The sequence below is a fragment of the Acipenser ruthenus genome, chromosome 18 (assembly GCF_902713425.1).
Source record: "Acipenser ruthenus chromosome 18, fAciRut3.2 maternal haplotype, whole genome shotgun sequence".
In the NCBI taxonomy this organism is placed as follows: domain Eukaryota; kingdom Metazoa; phylum Chordata; class Actinopteri; order Acipenseriformes; family Acipenseridae; genus Acipenser; species Acipenser ruthenus.
Genome location: NC_081206.1, coordinates 6,480,537 through 6,492,497, shown reverse-complemented (window position 1 = coordinate 6,492,497; position 11,961 = coordinate 6,480,537). Strand labels below are relative to the sequence as shown.

The following is an 11,961-nucleotide window of genomic DNA, read 5'->3' as shown; positions in this document are numbered from 1 at the left end:
CTTGTGCATTGTGGGTTAAGATGTTTGCTTGAGGTGTGTGGGGTCGCCGGTTCACGCTCAGCCTTCGCCCTGTTACATTGGTGCCATGAACCGGATGGAATACATGAGTTGCAGCCAATCACTGAGGTTAAGAGGGGAAGGATGTAACAGTCAGTATTGTGTGATGCATTGCTGTTACAGATTCTATCCCCTGTCGTGGAGTTGAGATGAGGTTAAACGCTCTAAAACTACGAAAGCAGATGAGCCTGCCTCTTTTGCATTGTGGTTCAGCCACTCGCTTGAGGCGTGCCGGGTTGCCAGTTCGCGGTCAGCCTCCATCTTGTTACACAATCTGAGCTGTTTCAAGACTGTACAACTACCTCCATTTCATCTTCAAAAGTAGGGTTTTTAAATGAAGTGTGTGTGTGTGTTTCTCTACTCTCTGAAAATGAACAGATGTGTCTGCTGTGTCAAAGGGTCGCCATAAATATACACACAGAGTTATCCAATTCAAACAAATAAATGAAAGGAAACAGGGCAAGGAAAAAGCCGTGGCAAATAGATTTGGGTTTATTACTTTCTTAAGTACAGTAAATGGGAGGTGCAGCGTAAAGAAAGAATCCATGAGATGACTGGAAGATGGTAACCCTAAGTATTCAAGCTACATTGCTCTCTCTATATACAATCCAATCATTCACAGATTTGGTTAATTCACTGTTAAACCCATGTAGGCAGTAAATTGTACAAGCCCAATATTTTACTGTATAAGGGTCCTTTACTAATTCACTGTTTTCAATAAAGAGGGAGCATGACAGAAGTAAAGATATATAATGATGTGATTAGGAACAGCAGCATTTTCTAAGCTTTTGCTCCATGCATTTTTCCAGTAAGCTACAACAACTACAAAAGCCCAAATAGCAAATGAAATCAATAAAATGACTTAGATTAGTTTATTTTTTACGGTTTCTCCGGTATGTCTGGTGTTTCTTCATAACTTTGCTTGTGGCGCTGTCGGTTTTGTTCTCATGTCAAAGACATGAAAAATGGCAAAAAGGGAATAAAACCTGATGCTTTAAGATTAAATGTTTTACGTCAATAAGGCTGGATTATTATTGTTGGGTGCACCATGATTCTGAACCATTGCATCTCCCGATACATACAAATGGCCAGCATGTCTTCAAGCGGCCCTGTCTTTCTTAATAAAGAACGACAGTCTGGTTTCAATTTAAGAGATCATTTTAAATTCCGAGGGGACTACGGCTGGCATGTTTCATAAATACATTTAGCAGATGAAATTTACTTTTGTTCTTTATTGAAGTTTATGCATGGCTTTGAAGGGTTTTAAATCAAATATACAACAGACAGTTACAGAGGCTGAATATTTGCCTTCAGTGCATTACCTTCTTTTACCACACAGGGCTCGGTTTCGTACATTAACTCCCCTCCCCTACTCCTTGCACTAACCATATTTGGTCACTGGTGGAAAAATTACAATACATGGAATTACAATTGCAACATTCAGACAAAAATCAAAGATGAATGTAATAAAGACGATCCATAATACCAAGGTTTTCAGCATACTGTTTGAATGTGTTGGGCTGATCTGGGCCATTATAAAATAAAATAAGAATTCCCTTACAGACATGTTTAAATCAAGCCCCATGATTAATTTACTTTGTCAATACAAGTCTCCAGTCTGATCCAATGGGATGTTTAGGCTTCCAGCTTTTTCTCTGTGAAAATAATAAGGCACCAGTTGGATTCCCCCCAATGCTATGATTTGACTCCTATTTTGGGGATCCGGTTAATAAGTATTCCTTTACCCTGTCACCTTCTGCTAATGTCTTTTCACTTCTGATGATTCATGCTGTCACATTTTCAATCGCGCTCTTTAAAAGTGCAAGACGTTTCTTAGAGATCTCTCTTCATTTTTCGGCTCCTGTTATCAGCCCTACGTTGGCTCATGATTAAATAATGATAGTTGTAAAATATGTAATACATATATGAGGGTCCCAATAGGTTCACACATCGTGTAGCAATGGTGTTCTCCTGGTGAATGCAAATGGAGTTTAAAGTTTGTTTGTTGAAAGGATAGTGCCTTGAATGCATTAACAATAATACCATAACCTTCTTTTGCTAGGTAATGTATTGTTCGATCAGTGTTTATTTGTTTCCCACTGTCAATTTGAACACAGTAATTAAATCTTAATCCCTATTAATGCCTAACAGCCAAAGACAGATTAGAACACCCTAGTTAGTATTCACAAATTATAAATGACGCTCAGTGGCTAACCTAACTTACTATTTCCTCACCAATTTTTGTAATAGGAATCTAAGATTAGGAAGGCATCTTAGGCTTGTAATTATATACATCTTACTGCTGTGTTGCCTGGAAAATGGCTGTTTACTCTCTTCAATCTCCTATGTAACGTCACTTCAGTTGTTTAGTAGCTATAAATTAGATGCTTAAAAACTGGCCATGCACACATGCGTTCATTGATATAACAGGTTATAATTTTGGGAAGCAGCAAAGTTAGCATCCTTGATGATCTCATATGCACAAATATCAATGTTTTCGAATTATTAACATAACACTCTTAGAATTAATTTATCGGCACCATCTTGGTTACAAGAAACGGATTCCCCCTCCTTACCCTGCAGCGGCTCCACCTGGTTCCTCTGGATCATGATGCTGAGCTGCAGGACCAGCTGGGGGGCGCTCTTGAGGAAGGTCTCCAGCAGACGCAGCATGTTGATGTCCGCGCTCTCGAACATCATCCGCCAGTGGAAGTGACACCGCTCGTGCTCGCTGCGCCAGCGGCTCTGGACTCCCAGGTAGAGGGAGCGCAGATACCTGCAGAGGAGGTTTACATGGGCCGTGAACCATCTGTTACATGCATGTTCAGTATCGTAGTTCAAAGAACACATCAGCAGTGTTACTGCGCCATTAACACATATTATAAAATGATGATACAAGTGCATTTAGTGCATTTGATAGGGAATAGGGTTCAAGGGGCTGGAAGATTTAAACATTTTATAGATGCATTATGTGTTTCTAATCAGAATAATGAACATAATGTAATGGGATACAATAAAGTGCAGGTGACAGTTTTACACATAATTGCACTAATGTATTTTTATTTAAAGGAGCTAAATTACTACTGTGTGGTCTTAGACACAACTGGTTTACACAATTTGCATGTGGTTGGTGCTGCAATATGATCTGCCCAATCGCTGCTTTGTGCATGGGCAACAAAGCTGAAACAGATCCGGTCAATCATTTTTACTGACAAGTGATTATTTTTACTAGACATGCAGATGAACAAGTCTATTGATTTGGGATAGTCTGTCACCCTGAAGTGCTAAGCTCATTCGTAAAGGAATGAAACCCATTTGCACAAGAAATACTAGTGCATGAAACAATTGTCACTTTTAACAGGCATTCAATACAGGTCTCAGCCTGAGTCTAAGATAAAACGAACCAGGGCTGGCCAGTAGGAAAAAATACATAATTATTTATGCCAATTAATAATGGCAAAACTGTACAGGGAACTGTTTTTCAGCCAACGCTAATGAAAGCAATGCTGCATGGATCGTAGCCTTGCCAATGTCAACACAGAACAGCGAGCCAGGTGGAGGGATGACACTATTCTGCAACATTGCAGCACAGCAGTAAGAACACCTGTCTGTTCTTTACATGCTGCTCTGGGAAAACAATGATTCAGCCTCACAGCCTGGAGCTTGTAATATTTAACATGCTGAAGCTTAAATATCTGAAAAGCAGCAGTTGTTTTGCTAAGCACAGGGAAAACCACCAAAATGCTGTCAAGTATACTGCCAGGTCTTTAAAATGAATGCCCCCCACGCACCACAGCATTCCTACGCATTGTTTTCTAGAAAATAAAACAGAGATAATCAGGATCTTTCCTGGTTGAATGCTTCTAAATAATTACTGTGTGTTTAAACTTCTACTGGGGATTTGTCATTTTTATTTTCTTTGTAGATTTTTTTTTTCTCTTTCTGCCCGGCTGTCATTTTAAATGTGCTCTTGTAACAAAGTTTTAAGGTGTTTTTTTATTTTCTGATCTCATTAATAATAATAATAATAATAATAATAATAATAATAATAATAATAATAATAATAAAAATAAAAAGGTTGCCCCTCTCAGGATTTCGTTTTGTATTCTCTTTAGTTCCCCAGCTGGGGGTAGCGCCCCCCTTTCATCTCAGACCTAGCTTCAAACCTGGAATAAGGGTAACTAGTCCTTCCTCTGTATCCTGCAGTGGCTTGACCTAGTTCCACTGGGTATATTCCATAGGCTGTTCTAGATACATGTCAAGTTATTGCTTTTTACAGGGATTTCCTTATAGTATAGCAGCCTCTTTCTAATCTATACCCTGTTAGTCAGAATTGACCTGAATCATGCAGTCATGCGATTAATGCTAATAGCAGCAGAGGAAACAAAACGTCAACATTATTATTCGATGATAAGTGTATAAAACATTTACAGCAGCCTCTGAATTGTTATTCAAAGGTTTATAACTTATTTATGATGAAATAGAAGTATCAAAAACATATCACAATGAATACTGTACCAGCTACTGAACACAAACATATTTCAATAAATCAATGTCAAATTCACAACTCTAATGGGTTCTGGTGGTCTCAGTCCAGTGTCTGTGAATACCTATTCATGACAAAGACCTCCCAGTACCTCCCAGAGACACAAAGGGCCTGCTATGCCAGTAATGATGTTTTGGTATGCACTGTGCTATCTATGAATATTGAATCTACTATATATTTGTATTTCAACAAAATGTGTTGTTTATCATCCAAATCAAATTGCATACAGAAATATCCAATCCCATGTGGCCTCCCTACCAATATAACACCAGATAGCTTTGAACTGTATCTGTTGGTTCGTGTTTCTTCATTGGCTGGGCTCACACTCAACATGACAATCCAGTCTTTGCATGTGCATGAGGTGTTGTCACCACTTTGATCACCACCTACTAATGTTTATTATTCTAACCCTTGACCTGACCCATGCAAAACAAATACATATATATGAATTTGATCAAACTTGTACTTTTACAATTACTATGGTCAAAGAATGTCCACTTTGCTATTTTATCTTGGTAAAGAAAGTGCATCCATCCTCAGTGCTTAGAAACTGTTTAACTGCATCAGCAATGTTCTGGTGTGCCACAGCCAGCGAGCTCGCTACCAGGATTCAGTGTTGTGTAGGTATTTGTCTTCCCACAGACTGATCATTGGTTGTGGTACATTTGCAGTGCCTACAACATGAGAGGCATAGTGATCCTTGATTGAAAATCAGACGTTACAACTAGTCGCCCCCATGCTAACATGCCCTTTCAAACTCTTGTGTGTCTTCCTAATTTATGGCTTACTAACTAGCTAACTAACAGCACTGTCTCTAGGCCTTATCTACCACACCGTCTATCACATGTCACATGGTTCAGCTCTGTTGCATCTCATTGACACATGAGGTGCCTAAATATTTCCTCATAAAATATCCACATCCTATATCAAACAAAATATTTAATATTGCACCAAAACCATCAATAGAACAGGTTTACCATACATAAAGATAACTTTTGGTTATTGTTGTGTCCCTGTGCTAGACTATCAATTAAACCAAAATTATAATAAGAAAACACACAAGTACCATCGTTTCTTACTCATATGACCCAATACGGCTCTCTCCATGCTAACCTACGGAAATTATGCCAGACAGAAAAATGTGTAATCAAGGCACAGGCCCATAATTAATAATCTGCTGTTAATATTTTGCTGGGTGACTCCGTTCTTGTGTCTGAAGGGAGTATAAATCATCACTGGCTGATGTGCGGCATGTGATTGCTATATGCTTTCTGTCCTTTGATTATCTCTGCCTATGAGGGTGTGTGGCACTGACAGCCTATGTCAGAGTAATAGCTGTGCCATTCACATCCCTGTCATTTATTCTTAGCAGTAATTAGCACTTACCATCCCCCTAGGTGCGGGCTGTAAAGGGCTGTGTCTGCTGCCTTCACAATCAAAGCTTTTTAAGTCACACAGTCCGAAGGAGTCACATCAGAGACTGATATATAGATCAGCTGTCTCTTTGTCACAAAAAAAGGCAATGCACGATTTGTCACGATGCACATTTGTACCATTATTTGTACATTGTGTACTGTAAAGAAACAGATTTGCTGACACTTGCAGTGCGCAAACATGAAATCAATCAATCCACTTGATGTAATGTTAAAAGAACTCTGCAAAGTCACACCACCTGCTGTTATAACATAATTATTTGCATGCTCTGTAGTAAAATGCAATTTTTATTTTTGAATGCAATCTTTCTGAGTGATCATGAGTTCTGCTGCTCCAATAATGAAATTCAATCATTTTCCCCAGATGCAGGAGTTGTTAGTGCATGTTATACACATGACATATTAACCCCTGCAATTGAATTGCACAGTGGCTCTCTTTGATATAGCACTTTATATCACTGATACTTAGTTGCATTTCCATTGCTTTGTGTCACTATTCAGTATAGGGCGTCTTTCCTGTATCAGACTTGTATTGTTCCAATTGACCTTTGGGGCTTTGAAAGCTATAGAGTGTATAGAACAGTTAATCTAATAATCAAACCAATCCATTTATCACATATTCATGAAAGTGTCTATCTATCTCTGGAAGCTTTTTTACTGAAAAATGAAAGCCACGACAAACTACCCGGTAACATTAAGTCCAAAGAAATACAGCAAAATGTCAAAGCACTTGACAAATGGAACATTTTCACTTTGATGTTTATGTTTTTGCCATCTTCTGCCTGACAGCAGGGCTGTCACTCTCATTGCAACTCTTCCTGTGGTCAGGGATATTACAGCTAATGGCCTCAGGACCAGGGCAGTTAAAAGTCTGCAAGGGAATCCTCCCCACTATGCACTGTCACACCACATCACACCAACACAAAGCTACTGGCCCTTACTCTACTAGTCAACTGCTTGATTGTGATTCAGTATATCCCCTCCCCATAAAAGATCAAACAGCACAAATATCACATTGTAATATATGTTTAATAACACATCGCTGTTTATACCCACATAGCTTTTGCACGACATTATTGGTCGCCCCCCCCCATCCCGTCCCCCAGAAAAGCCATCAGAATGACTCTTTAAGGGACCATTGGATACAAGGACAAGGCCTGGGTCCCATTACGTATTTCTCTTTTTAATTGAACATACCCGGCACTCCCGAATGAGCGCATTAGAAATGAAATGAACACAACGCGGTTTATAAATAGCTGGCTCTCTGTTCTCCTCGCGGTTGATCAAAGGGAAATCTGTGCACAGTGGCCTCCCCAGTTCCCTGCATAGCACTCTATGCTTTTGTATTTAAATACAGGTCCTTGTCATCTTTCAAATCCGATGCAATGAATTTTAATTATACATTTTAATCTTTGTTGCTTGGAACTGGTGTTTATCTCAGCTGGCTGGCCGTAAAAAAGTACCCATTATTCTGATCTTAACTAGCTATGAAGATTATAATTGTGTAAATGTTCTAAACAGCATGTATGGCCATGTTTCTTTATGGTAATGCAATGGATGCTGTAAGAAGTGCACATTTCTTACTGGTTTACTGAACTCTTTTATAGTATAACAGATGTGTTCTTATTGTTTGACTCATACCTGCAGACTATAGTATATTAACATACCATTTCCAGTTCTGGAATACAAACCAAACTAAATGACACCAAATAAAAATAAAGGTATGTGAACCCTATTCAAATCTAGAGCTTTACCTTTAGCACAATAACTTCAGGCTAATGTTGAGTGCAAAGCCTAGTGCACAGATCAGAGGCGAATGAAGCGACCGGCTCAGTAGAAAGGTTTAACCTCTCTGAGCAGTGCGTGCCTCCGACGGCCCTCCGTCTCAGAAAGCAATATATATATTTTAAAGCAAATGCATTATCATGTAAATTGATCCTTTAAGTCCAGTCGGGCTTGCTCTGGGGAATGTCTTTTTATAGTTTCAGCCACGCTTAGACTGGGAATCCTCAGAATAAAAACTTTGGCTAAACTTTGTTCACATACTACTTCTATAATAGGTTTATTCATCCGATTTTATACCGTCTATAGAAATAACCCAATGTTTTTTACTTGTTTGATAATTAATCGATTGAAAATAATTTCACACACTGCTAGGTTTTCATTGACCAGCCCTTGATTCCAGTCAGTGGATATGTAAGTTAGACAGGCTGGAAAGAAATCGATGATGGCATGAATTGAATCTGCTTAGCTTTCCTGCTCTATTAATATACTGGCAGTGCCTCTATGAACTAAGTAACTGGATGCACTGCCATTATACTGCAAGAATAATTGAGGGATCGCTCTTATTCCAAATATTGGTCACGCTTTACATTAATCAAGTTAACAACTGAATTATCTGTAATTGTTGGTATCCTTGTAATACAAGTTAACCACGATGAGCTTTAGATAAGGTAAAACATTTAAAGTCAAGATTTACAGGAACGCTACATTCTTCATCCCGGTGAAATCCAGGACTCTTCATGTTCAGGTTTGACTTGTGATCTTTAAATATATTAGACATGCAGGAGTTTGTTAATGATGCTGCAATTCTGACTTTACTTATGAGACGGATACGATTGACACCCAACCTATAGTACATTATCTTCAACAAACAAACAATTAGGTTGATTAAGTTCTAGAATACTGCCAAGTGACTGCAAATGGGATCATAGATCAATTCCTCAATTGTCTGGGTGCTGCTGTGAGCATCTACCATTTATAGTTTCCCATCGATCTTGGAAATGTAGTGACTGACGGTATATTTACACAGTCCTAAAAGAGAAGACATTCAGACAGCTTTAATAGACATCCTTTATTAGTATAGACAATATCAACCTTTACGACCCTACAGATGGGCAATTACTAACATCCCATTGACTGCGACTGTAACGGATTCTCATGCCACTCAAGATTCCATCCATATTCCATGAGCTATTATTGTGTAGCACTGCTACAAGTGTCAGCATCACAACTACACGTTTTTATTTTCCTGTGCATGCAATCTGCAACCAATCTGCCTAGTCCCTGATTAAAATGAGTACACACATGTTCTAGAAAGCGAATTTATTCAGGATTAGTTTATCTATGTTTTTTCTTTTCCCATTATAATATCTACTCACCTCATGGTGTCCAATAAGTATTGAAGCCCTTGTGGCTTAATTAGACCCTGGAGAGTCCACCAGTCGTTGAAGACCTCAGGGTACAGGTTAAAAGGGGTCAATAGTTATGTTTAGGTATGCACAGAAATCCAATGCATTCTTTTTTGAGCTCCCAGATTTAAAATAAAGATGCTGGAAGTGACAATCAAGAGCTCATAGGAGGGGGTGATGATGAGATAATCACAACAGTCTACCTTGATAAAGTGCAAGCATTAGGCAATCACTGATTAATAGATTGCCAGGAGGCCCCATTCATCTCATTATCTCAGGATGCCTGGGGACAACAAAGCTGACAATCCAGCACCCTCACGCGCAGACTTGCAGGGGGGAGCAGTGGGAGCAGATTGAGAAGCACTTAACTTGTTCAAAGCTTGCCAGTTTTTAAGGATTGAAGGAACTCTGAGGCCTGGTTATACTTGAACTACCAAGTATATATAATCTCATCAGAGCCAATTCATATGTGCACGTTGCACAAAAATATGCGTTCACAAAAAAGCCTTTTGAGGTACTATGGACTATATTCGCTACACTTTAAGGCCTAGTATAAGGACAGAGATTTTAAAGGGATGTTTCTTGGTGTCTCTTGTAAAAAACAGTTGAAAAAGCTTTCGTGACCTGCAAACTTGATTTAATTATTCAAAATGGGCTCAAACTAAAAAAAAAACAAAAAAAACCCCAAAACCTTAAAAAAACAACCCTTAACAAAACATTCCTGAAAATGGTCCTTAAAGTTTTGTGAATATGGTCATAAGATGCATACAAAGACACTGTCATTTACATGTAATTATACATTCAAACCATTCACAGGAATTCCTAGATTTTTTCCCTTGAGGCCTCCTTACAGCTGCTGTGCTTCCCCATTGCTATTCCCTGCCACAGAGGATCCACAGAGAAGCTAAACTTTCACCTGGGATTTGCATTCCGCACTCCATTCATCCAAAGCATCAGGTGGAGACACAACCTTTCTCTGTTTCCTTTGTACGCAGAGTCACATTTATACACAATTCTCTCCTACCTACACGTATTGGGACAGTATTGGGAGGCAGTTTTATTTTTCCTATACTGTACCTACTGTCGAAGAGTAGAGCCAGTATATAGAGGGTCAGTATTATGACTCTTTTTTTTTAAGCTGCACTAAATACTAAATGTCAATCCAATCCTAAACATCCAAATCAAAATTGTACAGAATATGTATTTAACTTTTGTTTTCAAAGTTCTTTAAAGCAATTTTTTTAAAGGCTGTTTTTCAGGTTCCGCTTTCACTCTCTGCCAACTTCTTATAAAACACAATGTTGCGTTATCTTTCTGTAGCTGCGCCAGCCAAGCGAGGTCCTGCTCCTGAAGTCTATCATCTCTCAGAATGTGCTCACTTTACCATGGCAACGAGGGAAGTGAATGTAAATGCAAACTGCAAACAGCTCCTCACAACAGGTATCAATCTACTGTGGTCAAGTGCATGACAGCAATGGCAGAAGAGATCAGGAGTGTGCTTCATGTCGATTGAAATGGAGCAGTGAGCCATACAGAGCTGTGTGCCTCTTTCAATTTTACATTTAAAAATAAATCCATACTGTCTATATATTTCGACCGTTTATCCTTTTTCTGCCTGCAATGGGTAACAAGCTTTCTTCCCTTTAAAGTAGAGTAAAGTGTAGCAGATCCATCTGGAAGCCAGTAGAGAAGTCTTTTCAAAAGCCCAAGCATTAGCATGGCAGTTGGCACAGTGGTCAGTCACACATGCCAGCCCTGCTGTATCTGTATCCAGCATGTCAGTGTTACCAGTGTCTGCAAACCAGGCTTGCAGTATCACTATAATAACCCATCTCCCTTCTGAGCTGGCCTTAATATTCCTATTTTTTTCACAGGAGGGAGGAGGGGGTGACAGCCTAATTCTTGTGGAGCAAAATGAAAAGTTGACAAATAATATGTATTTTGGCTCATTCTTAACTAAAGATATCTTTTCAGTTTATAGCTGCAGGTGACACAGCCTCTTCTTGTCTGAACTGGATAGTGCTCATGATAAAACTGTCTAAAACGTCAACCATACTTTACCAACAGCAATGGACAATTATCTCACTTATATCAGGTTGATATAACTAGATCGATAAATCATGTATATCATGCTATTTAATGCATCTAAAGCACTTTACACATGAGCATTTGGTTATATATCACCCTCAATTAATAATATATTTATCTCATAGTCTAGTCGGTGGTTTAGATAAACATGTTGAACATGTTTTTAAGACATGTTCCCCAGCCACAGGAGGGCACTAACATCTTCTGGAGCAGAAGATTAGTATTATTCTAAAGAATTTCTTAGGCTTCTTTCTGTTGAAAGAGGGAATTCCAATTTATATTCAACCCTCATCCCATACAATATTCTAGAATAACTATTGCTTTTAAAAACACAGATGTTTAATGCATGCCTGTCACTTGAAATTCTATTTATTCAACCACTCATTTGCATTAAAGACAAACAGTGCTTGCTAATTTAACTCTCAGCATTCCTATTTCCATCCATTCCCTGCTTCTTCATTGTGGGATCATGCCCGTGTGTAAAGCTGAGGTTAATTAAGGAAGCACCGTTTATTCCACCTCAACCCCCACCTTGACTGATCGAGGGCAGGCTGGCAAATCCATGTACAGGACCTCTTTCTGAGACTCTTTATACTCAAATGATCTCTGAAAATTTAGAGAAAACCTCCAGTGACAATTTGATTTA

At 38.9% G+C, this 11,961-nt stretch overlaps 1 protein-coding gene across 1 annotated transcript in view; it reads right to left on the bottom strand.

Annotated features, from left to right (window-relative positions):
* LOC117429650 (XK-related protein 7-like) overlaps nt 1-11,961 on the bottom strand; it is a 52,487-nt gene that overhangs the window by 8,357 nt on the left and 32,169 nt on the right. The window contains exon 2 of the mRNA XM_034049419.3: nt 2,634-2,833. Within this exon, the coding sequence (XP_033905310.2) occupies nt 2,634-2,833 (200 nt within the window). The remainder of the gene's footprint in view (nt 1-2,633; nt 2,834-11,961) is intronic.